Here is a 27,247-nt window from a genome sequence, read left to right on the forward strand (position 1 = left end):
CCCCACAAGTGACATAGTTTTCGGTTTTCCTACAGTTGTGGGGATATTTGGTCCCCACAATATAGCAAAAACATGGGCACCCCCCCCCCACACACACACACTCAGAGGATGATTAGTCCAACAGATGCTCTCATTGACTCTCATCAGAGCCTCATTACAAGGATGCTGCTCTGCAAACTAGTGAGTCCCAAGACACACGCACACACACACACACACACACACACACACACACACACACACACACACACACACACACACACACACACACACACACACACACACACACACACACACACACACACACGATTCTTCATTAACTCTCCGCTCTTCACTCGACTCCATAAATATGAGATAAAAAATTCAGTTGGATTTCACTCTTCTCTGCAAGATACACTGAAAAATTCTTCTTTTTTCATTTTTTATTGTAATGTTTTGAGCATTTCACTGTCGTTTGACAGATTTTTTGATGTTTGGTTATCTTACAGATAATGACGAGTGAAGATCACAGAAAAAAGGCACATGTTCACTGTGAAAACAAAACAGAACAAAACGTATTTAAAATTTGCGCCTGTTGCAAAAGTTAGTGTCTTTAATACTCATTTGCTTATCGCTTTGTGTTTTTATATCACGATCACAGTCTAAATCTCAAAGCAGAGACAAAATCCGAAGCTCACATAAAACATTTTTCAAGTAGAAAACGTTCCTATTTGAGTCTCAAAAGTCGTGGTGGAACACAAGGTCAAAACTCTTTAGCGAAGCTTCATTTTTGCTGCCTTTTAGAGCTGAATACCAGCATTAATTTGGAAACACCAATGTCACTAGAGTGCTTTCACTAGATATTAATCTCCCAAGCAATTAGAGTCAGTGAAGGAGGGAATCATATCAGCAGTTCATGCATTTTATCACGAGATTTTTCACAATGAAAGCTTCACCTTTTTCTAAAAGACCAATAATTAGGGCCTGAGTACTGAGCAAGGAATTACTTTTCACTCAAAGCAATTGCATTTTGGAGGCCTGAACATGCTCTAAAACTCATGGACATATATTTTATGGGACTTGTGTGTGGTTAAATGGCTCCATAGCGCCCCCTGCAACATTTCTGTTACAGCCAGGATTTTTCACCTACATTTACTAATTTGGTAGGCATTGGGATCCATATCCTAAACCCAGCAGGAAGTCCACCATTTTGCTTTAACTGTGAGATTTTTTGCTATTGTTGCTCATTTTCAGGTGTTAACTCCTCATAAGGGGTAACTCTAAAATACCTATAATTTCACCAGTATAATCCACAGGCCTTAGTGATTAAAGTTATCGAACTCAAGGGTGTTGTCATGGCGGCCCCATGAACTTTGATGCTTCGGCATGAAACAGGAAGCACTGTCTAACTATCCTGTTCATGCTCCAAATGACATGTGTTACACTTTGATGTGCTATTGTTAGCCGGTTGACCATTTTAACCTTGAATGTGGTGACGTAAGCCTTAAGTAAATTGGGGTAAATTGTAAGTTGTCATCAAACGCTGTGTCTTCGGTGGCGCGGCGAATTTCGATGTCTCACCATGACAACTGAAGTGCTTATATCTCAGCTGGACATGAACCAGTCTGGACCTAATTTCATTTGCTGGACAAGAGTTCAGGTCTGAAGAAATCCATATTCCAAAAGTGAGTCATAGTGTCAACCATTGGTAACAGGAAGATGTAGCTATTATATTTGCATGTACCATTGCAAGAAACTGTGTGATGCAATCCTTGATATTGGTCAGCTAAGTCTGAACACCTTGAAATTTCGGCAGCATCCTGACATATACCACACCTCAACGTGCTCGTTTGACCCTTCTTGCAGCTTTAATTCAGGTTGTGACCCATCAGCTGCTATAAAATGCAAAACTGAAGCTTCAACATGTTCAACATCAGATCACAAACTTTCACATGCTACAGTATTATCACCGCTATGCTAAATACTGTAACCCCAAGCCAGATTTATCATGTGCGGCGAAAGGAAAATAAAGCTTTGTAACTGCTGTGCATCTGCTCTCTTGTACTTTCCTACTGCGGGCTAAATGTTCTCAGCAGCTGGCAAGTGAGGAAAGAAAATAAAGAGACACATCAAGCGTGACCCTTTTCCTCACTGCTGACTGACAAAGAGAACAGAAACATCCCTGAAGCTTTAAAGAAGAAAGAAACAGTGGAAGAGGGAGGAGGAGGAGGATGCAGAGCGATGAAGGGATGGACTAAATGCTGCCGTGTCCTTGGCTGTAACTCACCGATTCTTTAGAAACAAAGTCTGACTGTGCTCTTTGTGCCAGCAATGAGTGTATTTCAAAGCCCCAACACACCACTCAGCACTCACTAAATCCCAGCGGAAAACAAACGTTAAAGCTGAAGGACATGGTGAAGTGCTGCAGGCGACACCAGAACCCAACCTGGACTTGGAAGAGCTCTAATGAAGGCAGCTAGAACTGATACCTGCCCTCCTCTAATTATCCTTGTGGGATCTGGGACAGGAGGACTCTACATCAGCAGGACTGCAGCAGACTGACAGCGGCTCTGCAACACCGACAATGGACTGTAGGTTCAGTATTTATAGAGATTTTCATTGGATTTGTATCATTTTCATGTTATTTTACCAGTCTCGGCTGCTTCCATCGATATTTTTATATTAATAATGGATCAGGTCACTATGTTCAACCTGATCTGACAGGCGTCAACTCATACCTTTCGTGGTATTACATTTTCTTAAACTGCCTTTTATTTGATTTGTACTATCTTTTTTAACGTTCTTACACTCAAAAGCTATTTTTTTACTTTTATGTATTTTATGTTTTAACCGTCCTTGGATCTGCATTGTTTCTTTGTTTTTAAAAAAATATATAAATCTGTTTTGTTTTTCTGACTTTAAATTCCCTGATTCATTTGCTGCTGATGTGAAGCATTTTGTTTTGAAAAAGTAATTATTATTGTTGATATTATTATCATTAATACATGTCAGGTCAAAATCTAGATTGCTATCCACCTTGAAAATGTTTGCAATCTGCAGAAATCTGGTGTAAAAGACGTTTCTGGTAATGAAATGTTAATTATTAGCTTCTGTAAAGTTACATTCCAGCTCTGCTAGAGTTCAGAGAAGCTACACAAAACCAGTTAAAAAGTAATTTATTGCTCAGTGACTAAACTAACATATAAAGGGAGGTGATACCGCAAAGAAAATGAGGCTGTTGCTAAATTAATGAACCAAATAAAACCAAAAGAGGGCTAACTATGACACAAACTTGCTATGACAAAACACTAATGAAAACAACTAATCGCTTTAAAATTGCTCAACATAATGTTTGATAGTTTCAGTTCAATGCATTTGAGGTTTATTTATTGGAGTGAATAATTTAACCAATTAAAACACGTTAACTGATAAGGCAGTCTGCAATAGTTGTAGTACCTGGCTGCACCACCAGGGGCGCCTCTTACTATTTTGACAGATAGCAGTTTGTCTGTTGTGTTTATTACTGTAGTGACTAGAAGAGGTGGTTTGCAAGTAGAGAGCACTGTAGGGGTTTAGCTAGCAAAGGGGCACCATGACAGAGACGTCTGTGGTGGATAATGACTCCTAGGCACATTTAACATACTCAAGAAGAATTAACTTACATCTAAATGGCTTGTATCACCACTTGAAAGACTAGCATCATGTGGTTGCTGTGTTTGCGACTGAACACGAGCAGAGAACAATGTGGGGGTTTAGCTATCAAAAAGGCACCATGACAAAGACTTCTGTGGTGATTAATGACTTCCAGCAAGGTAATGATCATACAGCTGAGCGGACAAGTTAATCACTTAAGGCACTAATGTCATGTGTGACAAATAATCAATTATTTACTGATGATGCTGCCGACTATCAGTTAAGAAATTTTTCAAAAATTTGTACCACGAACAAGAGTTACGGTGTCTTTCACATAGGCTTATTTATTGTATTTTCAGCAGATTTTTTTCTTTCTTTCTTTAATGTGCATCAAGATGAGATTATTCCTTTATCCTGATTATTTTTTATGTATTTAAAAGTATTTGTGTTTTTCATTTCGTAGAGCTAACATAATTGTTGCCTGTATACCTTGAAAAATAAGTTAAAGTGGTTAAATTCAAATGAAACCATTTTTCGACTGCTTTGAAAAAAGGTAACTAAAAATTACAGATAATTATCAATATTGATGAAATCAAACATTCTATTTTGATAAACGTTTCAGCTATATATTGCATATCCCTGTTTAAGCTTATTCTGCATTTATTTGCACCTCATTGCAACCTTTATATCTTACTAGCTCAATGCTTTTGGTGCACAGGTCTATTTTTTACCATCATATCCTGTTTTTAGCAAAAAACCTAAATTAACTCCACTGCATGCTCATGTAGAAGTGCAAACTAGTAGAAGTGTAAACCAGAGCTGCAAGGTTAGGCAAAATCAGGGTGTTTTTAACTTGTTTCTGTGACATTAAAATCTCCACTGCAACACAACATGATGGCTTGATTATTCTGTTCAGCTGGACAATATAAGCATTAAAAGAAGAGAATCCTGAGAGCGTAGAAGGATGAGGAAGAAGATGTGCAGTGACAGAAAATCACCTTGTCGCTGTTCTTGTATTTGTCCCAGCTCTTCAGCATCTTCAGCCACTTGGTGGTCCTCTCCACCTCCGTGTGTTTTTGCTGCACAAAACCAGAAGTGACACATTAATAACTTCCCCCTGCAGCAGTTTTTTCAGTGGCTGCATTTTGACGTCCGCTGGGATTCGCAGGCTGAACGGGCTGACAGATAAAAGCTAACAAGTTGCAGGTGATCACATTGGCAGTCGCTCGAAGCTGTCTAGATGCTCTAATTAAAGCTTTTCGCTACAGCTCTTCAGTACATTTATGAACACATCCACACTTGTCAAATTAAATCACAATTCCAGTCAGTTTTGTGCTGCTGCTTTGGGATTATAAACCAAATTTATTACAAAAAATCAATTTTCTTTTATTTATTATGACTTAATTAAAAAATTTGTTTCCAATTTTTGGTGGAAATTAAGTCATAAATAATAAATGAAGAAAAACAGCCACACTGACTTGTTTTCTTCTGCTTTTTTCTGTTTCGCAAACTCTATATTCTCGCCCAGCATGCACGGAGCTTGGAGTAAATTGAGCTTCGCGAGCATAAAAGCTGTTATTTCCCACAGGACCCGAATGCAACATTTAATGTGTCAACACACCTGGTTGGAGGGTAATATCACAGTTAGTGAAAAAACAAACAAACACACAATGGGCGGCGCGAAAACACTCTCTGAGGTGATGAACAAAGACCTGAATGTAATATGATACACAAAAAGCGAGTCTATTTTTAGAGGAAATTGACAGAAAAACATCCAAATAACCCCAAAAACAACTGACAGCGACTGTGTGCGGATCTCATCTGATGCAGTAGGAAATATATTCATGAATTACACCTTGTCCCTGGAATAAAAGCTCCTAACTGATGCGGAAACACCTTGAATCTGATGATTTCTGCCTCGTGAACAACAACGGAGGCTGGAGACGATTTTTTCTTGGAATACTTGTATAGTGTCAGTAGGGATTATTTGTTCGACATTTTTTCCTCTACGGAACATATTTTTTGGTTTTTAGTCACTTACAAATGAAGCTGCTGCTCTGTAGATAGTGTATTTTCATCCACAGGGTCTACTGATGGGTAGCAAATTAAAGAAACGGTGTCTTTTTGTGGTGTAGGGTCTCAAAAACAGCTTCAACGCTCTTTGACATTAATTTTTTTACATCTTTGGAACTCTACTGGAGTGATAAACACCATTTTTCTAAGAGATATTTCCATCACTTTTTATCAAACCCTTCATACCCCGTGAAAAAGAGCAATGTCATCCTGGAAGAGACCACTCCGATCAGGATAAAAAGGTTTATATATTCACAGGATAAAGAAGACGACTGAGGACACTTGATTTGCATTGATTCTTTCCTCCAAGAGGACAAACGGATCAAACCTAAGCCAGAAAAATGTCCCCAACAACATAACAGAACCACCAGACCCCGTCATTGTAGGGATCAAAGGCTCAAGGTTTTCCTTTAATCTGTCACCCGTCTGTATAAACTATACTATTTATAACAAAATAGGACTTCAGTGTCTCCAGTGTAGCAGCATGAAGCCATGAACTTTGTTTCCATATAACTGTCAGGCAAATTTGAAGTGAACTTTTGCAAAATAAGAATGAGAGATGAGAAAATAGGTTTGTTTCCATTCACTGTTTTGGAGAAAATAAATTTAACTGCACAATGGCGTCAGAAGATGGCACTATTGGCTGTATATAGCTGTTTTCCAACTGTTGAAAAACATCGAAGAAGAAGAAGAAAAAATGAGGAAATAAAAAGTGAAACATTTTTGTTTTTTACAGTAAATATGCCATATCACCATTATCCATCATGGTGTATTGTTATTTATTCACCATTGTAAGCCAATGGTGCCATGTTGACCTAATCTATCAGAAAACTACAGAGGTGATTGTTATTTTGGGGTCTGTGGGACATTTTCAGTAGTAAACGAGACCATAAAGAAATGGTTCCATAATATGTTTTTATACACATTTTGAAGTATCAGATGATGAAATGTCAACGAAAATTGACTTTTTTGAGGTCGTTTTTGCTAATGTAGCCCTATAGCGCCACCTTCTGATGTCACTATGAAGCCGAGTTTGAAGCAGTTAATGGAAACAAGCCTAAGTTTTCAAATTTTTGCAATATTTCGGAACTTTTCCTCCAATGTTTTTCAAAATAAATGGAAACGTGGCGGCTGGACGAACACAATATTTGCTTCAGTCTGGTTCTGTGCATCTCAAACATGTTCTGTCCGATTAATCTAATGGTCACAGCTGTCTAGATGAACCGAATATGCAATCATGAATGTGAAATATAATTTCCTGATTGCTGTGGTTGAAAATTTTGTGTATTTGCGTTAAAACAAAATGCTGGAAGCTGTACAGATGTATTTGTTGTGACTCACCTTCTCCTCCACTGAGTCGTAGGATGGAAGTTCATTCTCACTGAGGAGAGAAGAAGAAAAAAGGGAACGAATGAACAAAAGAAAAAGGAAATATCATCTTTTGACCTCCAGTTTGTCCTCGCTTGGAGAAATGCAATGGATGAATCAAAGTTTAGTCACATCTGAATATACACGTGATACAAACATAAATATTCCAACCAGTCTCCATTTTTCTGCACTTGATGTCAGTATTTTAATGCATTCCTTCCATGAAACGCCGATTGATGAAACAACTGAGTAACACTCGAGCTCGACTCACTGCCTGAATGTCATCAGAGGAAGAAAACATCACAAAGCAGCCAAACAATCAGAAAATAACAGATTGGACTTTCCTCAACCTGTTATCTGTTTTAAAGTCTCTGCAGGAGCGTTTTCCTTTGAGACAAACTCAGTCAATATTCTGGTTCCAGCTCCTCTATTTCCTACCTGCTGTTTAGCAGAATATCCACAGAATGTAAAGATCGATCTCTGTGGAGAAATGGCTTTTCCTGTTTTCTTCTTCCTCTTTTCTTGACTTTAATACAGAACGTTGCTTAAAATGAAGATAAAAGTGAAAACTGAGCGACTGGTGTAACTTTACTGATCCAACATCTTTTACACATCAATTTATTCCTCAAAACAATAAGTAAAACTTACATTTTTCTAGACGAGCCACAGTCTCTATACAGATAAGCTGAAAGTGTATTTCTTCTTCCTTCATTTTTTATTTCCTGTGAAGTCTTATATCAGTAACATACAGTGTTATCCAACTGCCCAGTGCAATAATTTTACATGATGAAGTGTATGTTTTTAAAAAAAAATCATTTATAATCCTGAAACTCTCTGAACCCCTCTGGAGAGATTGAAATGCACATGTTCTTTACAAAAATTTTAAAAAGCCAATATTAGACTCTTTATTATAGGCAGAAACTGGTAATCCCTGGCTGGAAGTCATTAACTACTACAGAAGTCTCTGTCATGGTGGCTGGTTGCTAGCTAAATCCGTACAGTCCTCGGCACTCATCTATAACAATCAAAATTCCAAACAACAAAACTGAAAACTACTCATTTACCAGTTTGAATTCCAACATTAACATTTCCATGGTTGAATGTGCTTCCAACATGAAACTTAGTTTAGTAATCCGAGCGATCGACTCCTCAGTTCACTACGTTACTAAACAGTAAGACATTCCACCTAGTGGCACAACCAGGTACTACAGCTAATCTACAGCACATTTTTTGACGTGCATGCCAATCATCTTCTGCCTTGTTGGTTAATATAATTTAATGTGTTACATTATTGCCTGAATGGACTGACGATAATCATGAACATTCATCTAGTGCAAACTGATATTTTGAGGGATCTTCTGCAGTTGTTACTAAGCTGGTTTTCCACTGCAGGAACTTGTAGAAGGCGGAGGTGGCACGAACTTTAAAAAAAAACTGTGCCACAATCTTTCCTTTCAGCTGTTTTATTTCCACTGTGATGCAGATCCAACAGCTTCGACCATGACGTTGACTTTGACTGCACCAAAACAACGGCAAATTGCTGTTACTGGACTTAACTCCAGTCTCAGAGCATGTAGAAAATTCAACAGTGGAGGATTTGTTTGAGTCTTTAGATTGAATTTTACATTGCTAATGGTGATATTAGAGAGTAGACAACTGCTATTGGATGAGGACATTGAGAAGACAGAAAAAAATGTAGCTAGTTTTTGTTGTCCTGTCTGAATTAACCCAATCAACTTTGTAAAACAGTACCCAATCTGGAGTAGGTACATTTTTCTTTCTCGAAAAGGCCATAAGGAGGATCTATGGCGATGGTTCTTGCGGTGGGAAGATGCACAAAGTTCAGGCAACCTTAAAATGGCTTGAATGTACTTGAAGTGGAAAAAGTAGCTAATATGAAGCTACGAATAGCTTCAAACCATTTTTAATCTGGATAAAACTGGGTAAGTTGCAGGAGGTGATATAACGTCTCAATCTCTGTGGTAACTTCTGCACAGACTGGTTGCAAATGACGTCCATTTTTGCAACATTACAGTTTTCATTTCTTCACAATGGGTGGAATAAGTTCACAACAGAAATAGACACCAGATTTCACACATTAAACAATTATACCATCTGGAGAAACATCCTTGGGACCCAAAAAACCCTCAAAGATGTAAACTGACATCTGTCTTTATAGTATCTTTAATCTAAACACTTCATGGAGGCCCTTTTTCTGCCACCAGTCCTTCCAGTCTGACACATCAACCCTTTGCTTTTTCTTCTACTTCTTCTTCTGCCCAGTCACTGACCTTCACCTCAGGACACTTCTGTCCTTGTCTTAAACAATCACAATAACCCGCAGGTTTCTTTGCTCCGCCACCCGCCCAGCTCTGGTCTGGATCTCTACCCGAACACTGATGCCCTGTGATTGTGGCTAACCAACCTGTTTCCTGCCTGCATGCTCCAGTCTATATATAACAGTTCTGTTTAAGAGCCTTGTGGCGTCCTAACCAGCCACACAGCATCTCATTTTCCTCTGTAGCGCTACCGTCCAGCTGCTTCAGAGGTATTTCATTTAGGCATTAGTGGTGATTGTAGGTTGTGTGTATGTTTTTCTGTGTGAGGTCTTACTGGACGAAGCCAAAACGGTCGACAACTTTGTACAGGTGGAAGTTGGTGTCCTCCCAGGGCTCCACGGTGGCCTCTTTCCCCTAAAAGCCAAAAATAAAGAGGAAGAAACAACAGAAAACACCATTAAAAACTGAAATGTAGGTGTATTTTTGGAGTATAACAAGGTACCGAAAGTTAGCTGGGAACAATATTTATGATTCTCTGGTTTCAGTTGTGTTATTTTTACCAAGTAAAACTGCAAAAGTGCTGCTAGTTCCAGTTTCTCCCTTGTAAAGAAGATTAATGAGGATTTAAACATACTGGATGATTTCAGTGTTGGATTCACTTCCCAGTAACCAAATCTGAACAGAGCTGGGCTTGGTAAAGACATAAACTATGTTTGTTTGACAATTTACAGAAGTGAAGTCTTAACGTCAGGATTGATTTAGGCCATAACAATCACCTAAATGATCAATCTAACAAATAAAATAACCAAGATAACCTTAGCAACTAGTAGAACTTTCAAATAGCTAAACTGGGAGAAAATGGTTAAACTAAAATGGCTTACTTGTCATTTTTAATGATTATTTCAACAACCAGTCAAGATTTTACAGGAACCACTGGCTCAAACTGGCACATTTCCAAATGTACAAAGACAACAACAGGCAAAGCATTTGAAAAGATGTGATTTGGTGGCGCTATGACCTCTATGGCACTACTTGGCTGTGACAGGGTAGAAGAAACTGGACAACAAAGCTAAATGTTCAGTTTGTCAGAATTTATTAAAAAAAAGGAGAATAAATTCTTTCGAAAATGTAAAAAAAAACAAAAAAAAACACGTTAAGCAAGTGAAAAAAACTTGCAAAATTGGGTAATTTCTTTTTTGTGTGCAAATTTCTGTAACTTTTTCTAATGCAATACTTCACAATGCATATAAAAGTAAGTTACTGACACAACTAAAGATTAATATATGTGAAGAATTACCAAAAAAAAATTAGCTAAATAAGCCAAAGACTTTAAATGAATGCATGTGTGAGAATGTCAAGCACAGTTGAAATGACCAATTAGGTGAACAACTGAAAACACAATGCCAACTTTTACAACTGATTATTTGTCATATTTGGTAATAAATCAAAGATCTTTGGGTTTTAGACTTGAGCTGAAACAAAATGAATATTTTCTACTTTTCAACCCAACAGTATATATGTATAAAGTGATGATACACTTTCATGATACCATTTTATATCACTTCAAAGAAGAAGTAATCCTGGTGTACTAGCTTTAAGCTGCATTAATATTTCTGGTTTTGGTTTTAAATGGAAAATTAGATCGCTTGAGTGCAACATGGACGAGCAAACAGTAAAACAAGCTACAAAGTTCTGCTAGAAAGAAACATTTTCCCTCCTCCTTGGATGCATTTCTGTAGTTTTCGACACTTTATGGAAGGAACAGTGAATCAGTTGCTCCAGGAAATAATTGTCACATCAGTTTGTTTGACTGATGCTGTTTGTGCTCTGAAATAACCCGTCTGATCGAGCGATGAATTACATGCCGCCCACGTTCCTCCAGGGCACGGAATCACGTTTTGATTGGCTGCTAGATTACGACTCCGGCGCCCTTGGGAAAATGTGTGTCGCCGCGAGTGTGTATTTATGGCACTATGTGTGTGTGTGTTACAGTGTGGGAGCGACGATTAACAGGTGTGAAATGAACAGCCAGACGCCCACCTGCACTGGTTAATTCACCATCATGGAGCAGCGAAATAGAAAAAGCCAACAGGTAGAGAGAGCGAGGAAGCTTTATGTAGACACGAGTAGGGAGAGAATATATCAAGAAAAGACGAAAAGGTCAGAACATAACAAAACCTGCAAATGTCGAGTCACATCTGGTTGATGCGAGGCCTTGTTGCAGTGAAAAAAAGTATAAAAGTTCTCAAATTGGAGCTGCAGGTTGAAGATTTGCACTTTCGTTCGAAGAAATAAAAGCTAATTTACATTCAAAACGAGTTAAAAGAATCACCAAGCACGTCAGTCATCTCATCTCTGTTGGGGTACAGAGGCTGAAATCTCAAATCCAAAGGAACCAACAATAACCAACAATACCAAACAGCTTTTAACAGATTTTCTTTGCAGGTTGCATTGAGTAAAACTTTAAAAAATGTATGCCGAGGCTGCAAACTACTGGTGCAAGAATCCAACTTTTTTCTTTTAGAGTTCGATATCTCATTAAATCTGCACACACTAGACTGGATTTCATCTAGTAGCTTAGAAAAAATCTGTACACTTCACAGTGCAGAACCTTCTGCGCAAATAAAAATGCACCAAAAATGACAAAGAAACTGTTTTTTCTGTAGCTATAACCAGATCAGTATCAAACTGGATTGTATCATTTTCATTTGATCTGAAATCTTTGCATTTCCTGTCATTTTTGTACATTTGATGACCAAAAATGTGTATTAAGCATGTTTAAATGAACGTCAAACTAGCAAAACTGGTAAAAAAAAAAAAAAAAAAAATTTAAAAAGTTTGCGTTGGCAATTTTAAATGTCTTTACTAAGTTGCTGAATCTTCTTCTCTGCAGGAAAAACCCTGTCTCCGAGCACTATGTAATTACTGAGAAACGTACGCTGCAATTTGTTGAACTGCAAAGTAATTACAGGAAAAGTGTGTCAGTCGTGTTTATTTGTTCCTTCAATTAAGATGTTGCTCTGACAAGGTAAACACCAAGCACAACTTGAGATTACACAAAGGAGAGAAATAATTTCTGGCCCAGAGTCTACATACTGACGGGTTCTGACTTCTGAAAGTAAGGATTCTCCAGATAAACCTTTTCACTGTAATATAAAGTCCTGCACCTCTATGCAAACAGATCAGCCATGACTATAAATAGACAAGACTCAGGAATGTCTTCTGTGCAGAATATCAAAGGTAAAATGAAAAAAAGAGCTGGAACAACATGCACATTTTCTGACCCACTACTCTGCACACCATATCTAGAGAGATGCTTCACAGAAAATGTATCTTCCAGCATCTTGCTCCTCTCGTTACTGTTTTTGAGCCATGCTGCATTTATATTACTCAAAAAGCATATTCTGTTTTGCTCCTAGTCTCGCTAATTTGCTTCCATACACGCCTTCTATCTGCTTTGTGTACACCGCCTGCAGTTTAGCCGAGCAGTTCCTGAATTTTAGCCAGGTGACTGGTTTATTTTTGGTAGATTTTCAAATGAGATGTAGAATAATGCAACAATTTAAGCTTAGATTTGGTTCATTTCCTTGACGGAAATCATCAGAAATCATTAAAAAAAAAACTGAAAATACAATGCTTTTTTCAGCTTTTACAGTCTCCCACTTTGATAAATAGTGTGATTATGACATTTTTCTAAAAACACCATGCCTTTCAAGTGAGCAAAGAGGTTTATGGGGCTTCAGAGGATTTATTTGGTCATACTAAATGCTGCATCTTAAAGAAATAGAAGTAAAAGTAACCAAGCTTTCATTAATCTGTGGTTATATCATGGGATATCCGAGGTTGGATGTGCATTTTTTTTGGCAATGTTTTAGCCCTGACTGTAGCTTTTAAAGTAAATCAAAGCACAAAAATATTGAAAAAGATGTGGTTGAGTGCTGTTTCCATTAGTTGCTTTGGAGTAAATAAATTAGGAAGGTGGTGCTGTGGCTTAAATGGCGGCAAAAAAAATCAAACAGAAGAGTTAAATATCCAGCATGTCAGAAGTTATAGACAAGGAGCAATGACTCATGAAAAAAATTCAAAAACTACCTTAAGAGAGTGAAAAAAACTTGCAAAATTGAGGATGTTTTTTATCTAATTTTGGGACTTCCAGTAACTTTTTCTGATGCAATACTTAAAAATGCGTATAAAAATAAGGGGTCACTGGTACAGCTACTTATGCTAAAAATGACCAATTAATGAGGTAAATTAGTCAAAGAACTTAAATGAATGTTCAAAAGTTTGGGGTCACCCAGGCAATTTCATGTTTTCCATGAAAATTCACACTTTCGTTCATGTGCTAGCATAACTGCACAAGAGTTTTCTAATCGTCAATCAGCCTTTCAACACCATTAGCTAACACAATGTAGCATTAGAACACAGGAGGGATGGTGGCTGGAAATGTTCCTCTGTACCCCTATGGAGATATTCCATTAAAAATCAGCTGTTTCTAGCTAGAATAGTCATTTACCACCTTAACAATGTCTAGACTGGATTTATGAAAAATTTAATTTGATCTTCCTTGAAAAAAATGTCTTTTCTTTCAAAAATAAGGACATTTCTAAGTGACCCCAAACTTTTTAATGGTTGTGTATATGTGGAATAATATGGATTACTACTACAAAAACTAGCGTTAGACTTGACCTTGAATATCTTCAAAACATTCTGTCCACGGTAACAGACTCAGAAGTCTGTCCAGATGTCGAGGTGAAATATTTCAGATTTTATCTCGTCCTTGTGTTTCTGCCCAGTGTCTGCAGATCAGTTGAATAAATAACTCAAACGCACTCGGCATCTGTGCAGAAGCAAAAAGCCCTCAGTGTTTTATTCTCCAGCCTGAGCTCCACATCATCACGGCCGACACATTTATCATTTCTCTCTCTGCTTGGAATCAATTTCAGGCTGAAATTAAAGCAGGACTCAGCAGTCGCTCCTGTGATTGTGTGTCGCTGCAGATCTCTGATTGACTGCACAATACGGTCGACTGTGTGTTGGATCTCTGCGGTTTATCAATATAACTGCTACTTATTCAATAATAAATCAGTGGTTCTTCATCTTTTTTTTGCTTCTGACCCTTAATATAAGGCTTTATCTTGTTGCATCACTTGTCAGAAGTTGATTCTGAGGTGTGAGTCGGTCAAATGAAGGGATTTCTTTGTGCAAGTTGTTTAATCAGAATCATTTCAAGCTTCTGAAGATACAAAATTGTGAGCCTTATAAGAACCGAGCAAATGTTTGAGTAAAAGAAAGAAACAAATATAGTTTAATCATCTTCTGACTGCCATAAATCCAGAACAAATGTAGGTGAAGAAACAAAATTTACAATTTAAAAGCCACCATTCATTTATTACTTTATGACACACTTTTTATCAGATGTGTCATTCTACACTAAACAGTGTCACTAAAGGATCTTCCAACTGAAAAAACAGCAACTTGAATTCAGAAAATCATTAAAGATATTTGCTTTTAAATCAATAATTCTGTGAGTATACAGCCATGTTAGCAGCAACTCAGCAAAGAGCTGCTTTGTTCCTCTGTAAACGCTGTGAAATCAACCACAGCTTCTCCCTGCCTTTCACTTTATGAGTCATGGGTGTCTTGGTGGCCTCCCTCAGTAGTTTCTATATTTTCACTTTGACATGAAAGAGTCTTTTTGTAAATTCTTGTCAAAAAAGGTAAATTAAACAGACCTTAATTTAAAATCCAAAAGCAATAAGGTGGAAACTTCCAAGTGGGGTGAATACTTTTTATAGACACAGTACATGGCACAGAATCTTCTATAGGATTGTTCTAATGTATATACAAAGTTCAAATCTTGCATATCGAATCTTTAAAATGAAAATTAAATGCCAATATGCTCATATTTTGCAAGTTAGGCTTAACATACTCAGCATCTTGGTTTAGTGTGTTAGTTTGCTAGGATTTGCTGATTAGCACTTTTACTAGATACTGATGTCACTTCATCACTTGCCAGATTGCTTGGTAGCAATCAGAAAATAAATTTGTCATATCTGTGGTTTAAACAACCTTATATTTTGGAACTACCAATGCTAAAAACATCCACGTTTCAAGTATTTGGAAAGAAACAAAGTACTGGCTCAACGAAGTGATAACAGTTCATCCGACAGGGTCTGAACCAAATGTCATGTCAGGAAAGTTCACTGAAAGCTGAAGTTCTGAGAGGAAATCGACAGAAACTACCAAGAATGTTGACCCAGCCAAAAGTTGTTGAACTTGTCGACACTGTCAGCTCCAGAGAAATGCTGCTCGTACAGCTGAAAAAACAAACAGGACAATATGATAGCACTTGACAGTTTTGATTTGATCCCAACCAAGCATGACTTCACTGGACACGAAATATTGGCTCCAATTATTTGCGATCAGCGACCTCGATTTAGCCATAAAACACAGACAGCAGTTTGACAGCAAAACTATTAATTCCTGCAAAAAAAAATATCATTCTTAATATCCATAAATGATGAGCAGCAACACACGCCTCCATCATCTCCACGCTCTCTTCGCTCCTAATGAGGCGCCTCCAATATGCAGCCTGCTGGCTAAATTAAAAAGACTAATTTACAAAGCGAGCGAGCGCTGGTCTGACCGATAGCGCCGAGCCGTGAGACGACGTGTCACTCAAGAAACATCCACAGAACTCAGAAACTAGCAAGAATTACTGCACAGGAGTTCATCTGAATGCACAAATATGAATAAAATAGCAGTTTTGAGTGTTTTATCTTGTTTAATAACTCAACGCCAACTGATAAAAACACACATTAGAGGGTGATTTATAAAAGTCTGACAGTTTTATGGATGTCATAAAGGGCTTTGTAAAGAGGCTTTTCATTTGCAAATTCATTTTCAGATGAGTGTCTACTAATTTATACGCACACTCGTGAAATAATAACACATCTGCATAACAATCGGACACTTTTCTTGGGCCGAGCGACGTCGGACTTCAAGAACAACATGGATATAAATAACTGAGAATAATTAATAGTCAGGTAATGAAAACAGATCTGTGGATTTACATTAGCATAAAAGGTAACAGCACAATGTCTAAAAATAAAGACTTTTCATTGTACATGAAATATGATAAAGATAAAGTCTAAATAAAGTCTAAATAAAATAATGTTTATGAAGTAAAAATATTCATAAATGTTTTCGATATAACTTCAGGCTTAGTATTGTTCTTCCATTGGATGTTTCAGGATTACAAAAATGAGATAATGCTGTATCCTATTGTGTATTTTGTCACATAAACACAATGACAACCTACGTTTTTGATAAGGATTCCTCCAATTTGCCATTTGAGAGACAGATGCTGGACAAATGTTGTCTTTCTCCCTGCTGCAATTTAACAACAAGCAAAGTGCTTGAAAATCATGAGTCATAGCAGCATTTCCATTTACCAGGCAAAGAGGAAGCAAAGACAGCAGTAGAAACTCTCATGCTGAGCTGAAGTGAAACGAATGCTCAGAAATCAGGTAAATACCAGAAATGAAATACTTAATTATTTTTCCCTAGATTTTTGGGGCCCCAGCAATTTCAATGGGAGGGACTCACATGCATTAATTTATAGTATAACATTTGCGCAGGTGTTCTTTATGCACCCTAAACAGTTTTGACATGTCAGGGCAAAGATACAGGATCTTTGGTGGTGTCCGATGGTGTCCGGCAGGCATCAGAAAGCTAGCAGATCTTTTGGGTCCTGTTGGTTGCAGGGTTTGGCCTCAAGAGATTGTATTTCCCATTGATGATCCACTGGATCGAGATTTAGAGATTTAGCTCGGAGGCTGTGTCGGCGCCTTGGGCTCTTGGTTGTGTTCCTCGAGCAGTTCTTGAGGTGTAGTCGGGCACATTGTATTACTGGGGGACGGTTGTTACCGAAAAGGAGTGTTCTTGGTCTGGAACAATATTTAGGTAGGTGGTACATGGCAAAATAACATCCAGATGAATACGAGGGAACAAGGTTTCCCAGCAAAACACTGCATTATTACAAGAAAATCAAGGTTTTATACTTCAGCTGTCGATGGTTTTAATGTTGTGGCTGATTGGTGGATATGATTTCTCTCTCTCAATAAAACTTAATGAAGTTATTCGACTACATGTCAATGCATGCCATTCTCTCCCGTTGTATTGTAAAAGTAGTATTGTGATTTCTATTCACTGACTCTAGATAAAATGGTTCTTATTCCGAGTTTCCTTGTCTCAATCGTCCGACATAGTGTGCAATTGTATGCAGCACAATGAGCCGGCATTCTTCTTGTTTCAGTTTTCGCCCCGTACACATCAATGGAAAACACTGAAACTTTGCCCCCACTAGCTTAGTGTCTCCATAGACACGCCACTCAGAGGGGCGTGTCCTATCTACTCTTCTGTTTATATCTATGAGCGCCACACACAGGCTTTGGTACGTCACTCAGAGACAGCCTGACAGTTGCACAATGACGGAAAATGCGGACCGGATTTTCACAAACCTGGTGTTCTCTGGAGTAAAACTTGAACTGGATTTCCCCAAAAGTCATATATTCCCATAACAGCAAAGTGGAACTTTTTTTTATTTTTTTGCCCATGTGATATTTGGAGTGTGGTGTGAGAGCGTGTGAAGGGACTGAGTTGCGTGTGTCTCACGGCCAAAGCGTGAGAGTTGGCAGCCCTGCTGTAACATCTTTATGACGTCAAATTAACCTTACCACTCTGTTCTCTAGCAGAGAAACAACCTGTAAAAATTTGAACAAGAAGCACAAACATCAACACAAATCAGGACATTAGCTGCTTCTCAACTACGCTAACAGCTAGCGGCTAAGATAGGAGCATAGCCATCATAAGCTCCGGGCCTTAATGCACAATGCAAGTGATACAACAGAGAATAAGACATAGAAAACAGAAGAACAGCTGATGTAGCTACAGGAGACAAACTGGTTGATCAACAGTTGACGCGTCAGGAAACAGAAGAGCACGTTGTAGTACCACATGACGCTCAAACATCACTACTTTTGCTACCATACTGTACATCTATCCTTATTCATGAGAAAGTCCAGTTATAAATGAGTGTTTCTCAGCTATAGCATGCCGCTAATATATAATATTTCATGTATATTAGTTCCAAATATTGGTTACTATTATCCTTGATTATCAATAATCATGCACAAGCTGCTGGATAATCCTTTACTGATCCTACAGCGGGGAAACTGTGCAAAACTGAAGACGGCATCAGTAAAGAAATAAAATAAACAACAAATATACACAAGTTCTGTTGATGTTGTACAAAATAATTTTACTTGTAGAAAATATCAACAAGCACAGAAGAAGACATTGGTGCATTTTTTTGTATATGGAACAACCTTCCGTATGCAAGAAAAATAAAAAAAATACAGATCCTCCTTTTTTTTTCTCCAAATCCTGCATAGTACACTATTAAATAACCTGCCACCTTTGGATTTCAGCCAGTAAAATCCCTCTGTTTCTATGACATCACACTTTCCGTGTGGTTTAGTTTAATGTTTAACTGACCTTTTTCCTTCCTCTTCTATCAACCCCACAGTGCTGCAGCAGAGCTTTTTATTTTCCCAGCCCTTCTAACACAGTTATCGCTCAGTCCGCTGCACATGCACACAGCGTGGACCACTAAGGTGGCTTTAAAATGCGTAATTTACTTGTTAATTTTCGTTGGTAGTCGCTGAGCTTTGGCTGAAAACTGCATGTGAGACGTGGCCCTGAAAACAGTAATCACAGGCCTGCTAAATTTATGAAAATGCTTAAAACACACAGAAGCCACAGCTGTTATTATTGTGTTTCACGGGCAATAAGGCAGTGATTCATGGACGGCTTTAACCACAGCGATATGGAGTTTGGTGAGACCGACCGACTGGAATCTGGCTGTGGATGACCACAAGAAAAACACAATTGTTGCTGTTGCTGTTGCACTGGAAGGTTACAACTTCCCCCTAACCTTTTTCTGTGAGCCTGCAGCTGAATGCAGGGAGGTTTTCATTTCATCCTACCTTGTCATATTTGGCGACTATCTCAGCTCGCTCCTGGTCAAGTTTTACAGCTGCATCCTGCTCGGTATCAGACGCTGCAGAGAAAACAGAGAACAGAGGAGAGAAAATTAATAAACATGGTCAAGTTAGAACACAAAGCTTATATTATAGGCAATGATTTCACACTTTTACACAAAATAACAAGAAGAATCACGTCTTCAACTGAACACAGCATGTGTGGGCTGGTAATTGGTGTGTTCTTCAGTTTCATTAGCTGGTTTAAAGGAAAAAATAGACTCCTGAAATGGACAGAAAATTACCAAATGTAGAGAAACATTCTAAAAAAAACCTAAAAAAAACCCGAAAAACAAAATGATTTTAGATTAAGCTATGCTAACATTTTAAAGCGTCCTGCAGTAATTTTACATTTTGGAGAAGAGAAAACTGCTAACATGGTTAAAAAGAAAACCATCATGACCAACAAGTTTAATAAATGCATCGCGACACATTTTTTTTTTAAAAACAGTTTTTCACTATCATTTTCTTCTTTTGGGGGGTAAATTGCAAAGAATAAAGATAAATGTCAACTATCCAAAAACTTCCAAAACTTTTACAACAGTTGACCATAAAATATTACACAAAAAAATATTTAAACTATGAAAAAAATTGCTATTTTACAGATATTTGCAGTTTTGTTTTGAAAGAAAAAATACATATGTCAATGTTGAAATAAATAAATAAATAGTGTATTTTACATGTTTTGTGAATTGAATAAACACAAAAAATATCTAGCAAAATCCAACAAAAATAAAAATATTTAACAAAAAAAATCTATTTTTGAATAAGACAGTCTGCAACCTGTTAAAAAACATTTTTTTTCTCGCACTTTTGCTGCCAGATATTTTTTATTAGTGTAGCTTTGCAGCAAACAATAAGTGAAAATCTTCTCAGCTAAACTTCAGCTAATTGTGGCAAATATACTGTATTTAGTGTCCTAGTTTTGCTATTAAAAAAAAATGTTCCTTTAAGATTGAAGGAATCAAAGTTTTTATTTTCATATGCAGCAATTTACAGATTATAGTCATTTAGACACTTTTGCATCTGCCAATATAAATATACTAGAACAGTCCACAAAGGTTATGTACAGGTATAAAAAAAAGGCATGTGCAATATTTACAGTGCAGAAAAGTAAAGATCTGCTCGTACAAACTGAGGTAGGTGATGTCCAATACAACATGTAACAGGGCATGTGCTATCAACTGTGTGCCAAACATATGTGACATGTTTTGTGGTGCAAAAAGAGTCTCATAAGTTTTCTTTTAACTGACTAAACTCGGTTTTGCAGCACACACATTGGATTATTCTGTCGTCACAGTTGAGCTTTGTGTTATTCCAGCTCGCCTTCAGTGTGCCAAGAGTCGACGTGGAGAACACACTTCTGCCAACACACACTTCTTTCAACACACACTCTTCAGCCGAGAAAAGCCAGCAAAAGCTCTTCAGTGCAGCCAGTCTGACCTCAGGCTGCAGGAATAATGTGAGGTTGTCTGCATGAAGAGCTGCTCCTCTAAGCCAACAGCTGCCGAGCCACAGAAAGGTTTCCAGTGTTTTCCGAGCCAACGCGCCACATTGTGCGATTGTTGTCGTCACAAACGCGATGACACCATTAACACTCGACCGATGGACACTTCTCGCTTCTCGGACTGTAAATCAGTGTTTACAGCAACAGTTTACACACACACTTCCCGGTTCAGACGGCTGGATGTGTGCTCACAAAGCTAAAACACACTCTGTTAAGTGGGGTCACGTTGTGTTTATGTTGAATTCGATGTGCAGCGAGCTGTAATGGAGACACCTAATGAATCACACCTGTAAGTAAAGCAAGGAGCCCGCTGAGCATTTAATAATCACTCTGAAGAACGTGAAATGTGTACATGGCAACTGTACAAAACCCTTTTTTTCAGAATAACTATGACACAATTATCCAATAATCCAACTTAAATGAGAATTCTGAGTCAGAAAAACACTTTAGATTTCGGAATATCACCAACAGGATGTTAGAAACATAAGTCATCAAGTAATTTAGACAGGAAATAAACAAAACTTCTGAAGGTAAACTGATAAAACTACAGATTCCCTGAGGACAATCCAACACGTCTCAATTCATTTTTGAGATGTCCGATTCTGCTAGTTGAACTGTGGCGTATCAAAACTACACCTAAAAACTTCTAATTTTATAAAATGGTAAATGGTTGTATTTATATAGCGCTTTTATCCAAAGCACTTTACATGATATGTCACATTCACCCATTCACACACACATTGATGACAGGAGCTGCCATGCAAGGCGCTAACCACGACCCACCAGGAACAATTAGGGGTTCGGTGTCTTGCTCAGGGACACCTCGACACGAGCTCGACGGGCCGAGGATCGAACCAGCAACCTTCCAGTTACAAGACGGCCACTCTACCCACTTAAGTAGCTGCAGCTCGTCCTTTGAAACTAAAGCATTTTGCGGATTCAAAAGACACTGAGATGAATGTATGGATATTTAAAGTTCACATTAAGTAATAATGGACAGATGTGAGCAAGTTTCGACAGGTTGTGAACCCCGTTTGGTTTTCAGACAGTTGAATATCAGTATAGGCTGCATCCCCTGAATTAGGATGCACTTGGCGGCTCTTTCAAGCTAGCGAGTGTTAGCACAGTGAATGCATAGACCCAACAGTGAAGCACAGAGGTGGAGTCCAGCATGTTTCGCGTTATTGGTCAGGGCTACCACAGTGAATGCATGGTCTCGATAGCGAAGCATGGAGGTGGGGTTGTGATTTTGTAATTTGCTTCACCGACATTACACATATTACATACATAGATGTGTACAATCAAAGGGTGTAAATTTGCAAAATTTAAGTTGGCTTGACCTTTTCCTTACATCTATAGTCACACAGGTGTTGTAAATCTGAGTAATTTACTTTGTAAATATTGCTTTATAAATTAATAACTGATTAACCCCGATAGCAGTTCCACTACATGTGACACGAGGATATATAAATACTGTCCTGATCAATCCAGGCTTCACTTAACACATGCAGAGGTCATTAACCACCACGGAAAACTTTGTCCTGGTGCCCCTTTACTAGCTAAAGAAGGATGTCATTTGGAATAAATAAAGTTCGATCTTTTCTTTTCTTAAGCTCCCACAATGCTCTCTGCTTGCAAACACAGAACTGACATTAGTAAAGAGAGAGGCGTCACCTGGTGGCACAACCAGGTACTGCAGCTCATCTATAGTACTTGAAATGTGTATTATCTAGGATATTAAATATTAAACAACTCGGATCAGCTTGGGGGCAAAAAAAATAAAAATAAAAACTAGATCATTAAATATCTAATACACAGGATAAGGAGGATCAAAAGAAGGTCAAACAACAAACTAAGCTGACTGAAACCTGTCGATTTCAGGTTTTAATGTTCAAAACCTGCAAAAACTGTCTTGACTTGAAGTTCCTTAACTATTTCATGATAACGCTATCTGGACAAAATCAAAACCACCAGCAATCTTCAAACAAAATGCATCTTAATGTAAATAAATCATTCTGATGACGCACAAGCTATCAGCTCTGAACAGCTTTAATCTACTGCCTTCAGAAGCCAGCAGTTGTGTAATAGCGATGATTCCTTCCTCTTTGCCAGTTTTTCAGCCCTTTGCGACCTTTTATTCGACTCCGGTCATTCTCCAGCTTCCTCTCCTGGTCTCTGGGGTTCGATGGGGAGGAAAGGACCGGACTGGAATTCCAAAACGCCGCGAACAAACATACTCCTCATTGAGCCGGCTGGCATTTTTATGACAGGATGGTGTGTGTCAGTGAAAGGCATGTCGCTGTCGGCCGCCAAAGAGCACAAACAGCAGGAGAACACGCTGGGAGGTGAAGGAGAAGGAGGAGGAGGAGGTCCGTACACAACGAGGCAAATCAACAAATACAGTAATGCCTCTTTCTGCTGGGAAATCCTCAGCGGGAGGCCCAGTGGTTCCCATAGTGAGCCGGAGAGGAATTGCAGAGGAAATGGGATTGGGTCTTTTCTTTGAGCCAAAGCTAAGCCTTAATTCTGACTCCCTTACAGCCATATTAGTATTCCACAGTGGCCTGACTTAAGCTAAATGCAATTAAAGCCCTTTTTCATGCTTCAAGGATCACAGTGGCGTCCGTGACCGAGATCGGGTGTTTGTATTTGCTGGACTTGTAGTAGGTCCAGGGGCTTTATAATTATTTGTAGGAGACCCCTCGTGGTTTTAAATTTACAAAGTGTTTGATACTAGTGGCTCTGAATTATGTTTAATATTATGTGTCGCCAAAGAGGATTTCTACGCTGGGCACAAGAGGTTAATAGGAGTGGAAATTATAATTACAAAACCAATTTTTGCTCACTGTGGGCTCATTTTTCACTGGAATATCAAATCCTGCAACTCTGTGGAAACCCAACCATAGCTAGAAGGAGGGAGAAGCCCAAAAAATAAAATTTATTGTTCAATATGATGCTGCTATAATGCCGCAAAGTATCAAAAATTAAAAAAACAAAAGTAGAATTTCTTTGATTATGTTCCTGAAAAAGTGATTTACTGCCAATGATTTGAACGACAGGCTGAGAAAATAAAGTGATTTTGATGAAATACTGTACATTGAGCTTAGATTTGTTTGATTCAGTTTTCCAAAGAGGAAAAAGAAAGAAAAGGGATTTCCATGAATTTCTAACTCTTGAACCAGTCTTTCAGCTCCATTTTTGATCTCCTCAATGCAATTTAGCTGCTGAATGTTAACATTAAAGAATCTCAGGGCAACATCAGTAGTTCAGACTCAGTAAATGGACATCAGATAGAAATTTGACTGGCATGAGAGTTTCCAGAATAAACTAAGTGAAATTGTCAACGAAAGGAGTGAACTCGCACCTCATTTGACATGAAAATGGACTAAAATTTCTGCTTGGTTTTCCATCTCCACTAATGCATTTTTTAAACTTTTTTTAAATTATCCCTTATTAATCCCCCGAGGGAAAATTCTGATTTTTGCGCTGTACCACAGTTTAGCGCTCCTGGAGCAGGAAGAGTTAAGAGTTCAACAGTGGCTGCATCGGGGTTTGAACCACTGCCCTTCTGATTAGTAGACCAGAGACTTAACCGCTGTGCCACCACTGTCCCAAAATTTAAGAAGGGTCTGGTCTTGAACCGGCGACCTGCAGCTCCACAGGCAAACCCTTAACTCACTGAGCTACTAACTACTAAATGTTAACTTTAGAATTTGGGGATGAAAAAAATAGTTGAAACTCAGCAAAAAGACAAATAAAGCTGATTGATATGGGCTGTGGTGCTGTTTGCACATACAAAAAGTGACATTTTCAAGTAAAGAAGTGGGTTGACGTCAAGTTTCCAACCAATTTTCAGCTTCAAAATGAAGCAGCGGAATCAAACCATGTCATTATGTGAAGCAGAAACAGATTCAGCAGGCTGTACAATAAAACTGCAGCTAAGAGCACCAACATTTAACGGTATCTTATGTTGGGTTTTTCCTCTCCGCCTCTTGTCATCCTGGTTATCCTTCATTAAAGGCCAGATCTGCTCCCTTCCAGCCGACCTTCCACCTCCCCTCTGAGCTGCTGTCAGTCCCCAGCGGTGAAGCCGATGTCGGTTCCAGCTAACCGTTCCCGTCCTGCTGTGATTAAAATGTCCCCGTCCATCAGCCGGACGCTGCCCTGTCCTCCAGCGCTGCCCTTCACTCCTGCTCTTCATGCTGCATTCAGGTCACGTGGCAATTACTGTCAGCAGCGTTCACACATGACAACCCGCCTGAGACCGTCACAGGGAACTCAGGTGACGTTTCTCCCCTAAAACACCTGAATCTGCTGCTTTATTTCCATCTGCCAGCTGTGATTTCCATCTTTTCAGTCGTCATTCTCGTTAACAGTGAAGTGAAAACCTCTAATTGCATGTTTGGAAGTGGCACTAATGGAAAAAATGTTGATGAAGCCAAGACAAGAAAGACAGAAATCCTTGTTAATATCAGACCAATATTTTTGGCATGTTTTCCATTTTATCCTGGAGTTACCTTTTCACAGTAACAGAATAAAATTAAATAAATTTAAATAATAGATTAGCAACACTGTAAAAAAAAAAATCTGCAATTTATCGATTTCTTTTCCTTTCCTTGTATAAAAATCACTGTTGTCAGTGTCAGATAATTTACAAGATACTTGAAGTTGCACGCTGAAAATCTAAGAAAAACCACTGCATATTATTCTTAAAGTGCATCAAGCAGCTGCCAGAATTGTTTTTACTTTGGTTTGGGGCAATTTAACAGCTTCGACAGAATAAAACCTGGAAAGAAAAACACTCAACGCCGCCTACAGATGCTGCCAAACCCTCTGACAGACTTTATTTAAAACGGGTTCAGAGGCTTTTTCTTACTGTCAAAGAATCTGAAGAGAAACTAGCATCTCTTTCATTCAAACACACAGCAGTAATCTAAAACATGACACAGTTTCTGAGGGAATTAGAATAAAAACTGTTCTGTTAGCATGTTCTTCCACAGGCAGGTACTATGGGGGTCATTAAACGACTGATTTTGATTTAATATTTTGAAAACAACCTTCAGATTCCTGCCTTTTTACAACCTTCTGCTGGACTCTGTGGACCACTACAATGGAGATCACGTGACAGGAAGTGTCTCGGGGTTGCATTTGTGTTCTCGTTCCTCATTATGATCTGCCGTTAACGCTGACAAAGAGCAGCCTAATCACAGTGTTCCTCGTTTCCTCTGCCCTCCCTGAGCTGCTCTAATGAGCCTCTTTGTTCTTCACATTAAGGAGTCGTCTCCTCCGACCGTTTGCAGAGCATCTCGCGGCCTCTCGTAGAGAAAGAGGAATAATTACAACAGCGGTAATAACAACGGAGGAGGCGTTGATTGGAGAAGAACTCATTTCCAGTCTTTTGTTCCTGCTCACTGAAAAACAAATCCAAACCAACAGAAACCCTCGATATGATCCAAACACAAATCTCTTGTCCAAAGGAAACACCACATCCACACAGATGTGATAATTAGGCGTTTTTGCTCATTTAAAGCTGAATTTGTTTCCTGTAAAGTGGAGGTGGAAGTTTTGCTGCTGGCATTTTAACTGTGGAGGTTTTCAGTTCTGCAAGTTTGAGGCAGCGTGACATTTGAAAAGATGCTGCTGTTTGTGAACACAGTTTTTGAGGTTTGAATGGCACACGTTTGTGCACTTTTCAGACATTTTTGCACAGATTTGCATGCTTAGAACCCAACAACAGGTTTGAAAGCATATTATCTTTAAAAATATTGCTAATATTACATTTATCATTTATCAGAGCTAGGAACAGTAAAAACAGAAATATGGATCAGATTTTCAACTTTTTAACAGTCCTTGAAATACTCCTCTGTGGCGTATAATGATTTTCTATTTATTCTACATGTGTCATTTAAAAATCTGACAAAATTAAAGGATTAAGATACTGTTAAAAGACTGGACGTTTGCACATTTTTTTCTAAGTTGTTGTAAAAACTGAACAAACTAAAGGCCCTTTACTTAAAAAATAAGCACAAGTTACTCCTGCTTTCAGCAAAATCTCATAAAGTGACAGTAGTGTATATTTTTCTTATTTATATTGTATTTATCGTGTGTATATCTCATCTCTTGAATATATATTTGTGTTTTCTTGCTTTTCTTACAGTCACTTTGCTGTTGAGACGTTGCAGATTTCCCCTTGTGGAACTGATAAAGGATAATCTATTTTATTCTATTATATTTTCTTCATTCTCTGTTAACAATTGTTGTTTTAGTCTTTCATGCTTTTTAACTGAAGATCTTTTTTGGTTTTGGAC

General features: G+C 38.3%; 1 protein-coding gene across 5 annotated transcripts in view; it reads right to left on the reverse strand.

Moving 5' to 3' along the window:
- The window catches only part of usp6nl (USP6 N-terminal like), a 118,090-nt gene that overhangs the window by 21,201 nt on the left and 69,642 nt on the right, over positions 1-27,247 (reverse strand). For all 5 annotated transcript variants that reach the window (XM_022193756.2, XM_051947913.1, XM_022193755.2 and 2 more), the window contains 4 exons: positions 19,379-19,452; positions 9,664-9,743; positions 7,024-7,063; positions 4,608-4,688 (listed from right to left, as the gene is read on the reverse strand). In XM_022193756.2, coding sequence (XP_022049448.1) covers positions 4,608-4,688; positions 7,024-7,063; positions 9,664-9,743; positions 19,379-19,452 — 275 coding nt within the window. The remainder of the gene's footprint in view (positions 1-4,607; positions 4,689-7,023; positions 7,064-9,663; positions 9,744-19,378; positions 19,453-27,247) is intronic.

This window comes from Acanthochromis polyacanthus, chromosome 1 (genome assembly GCF_021347895.1).
Source record: "Acanthochromis polyacanthus isolate Apoly-LR-REF ecotype Palm Island chromosome 1, KAUST_Apoly_ChrSc, whole genome shotgun sequence".
Classification (NCBI taxonomy): domain Eukaryota; kingdom Metazoa; phylum Chordata; class Actinopteri; family Pomacentridae; genus Acanthochromis; species Acanthochromis polyacanthus.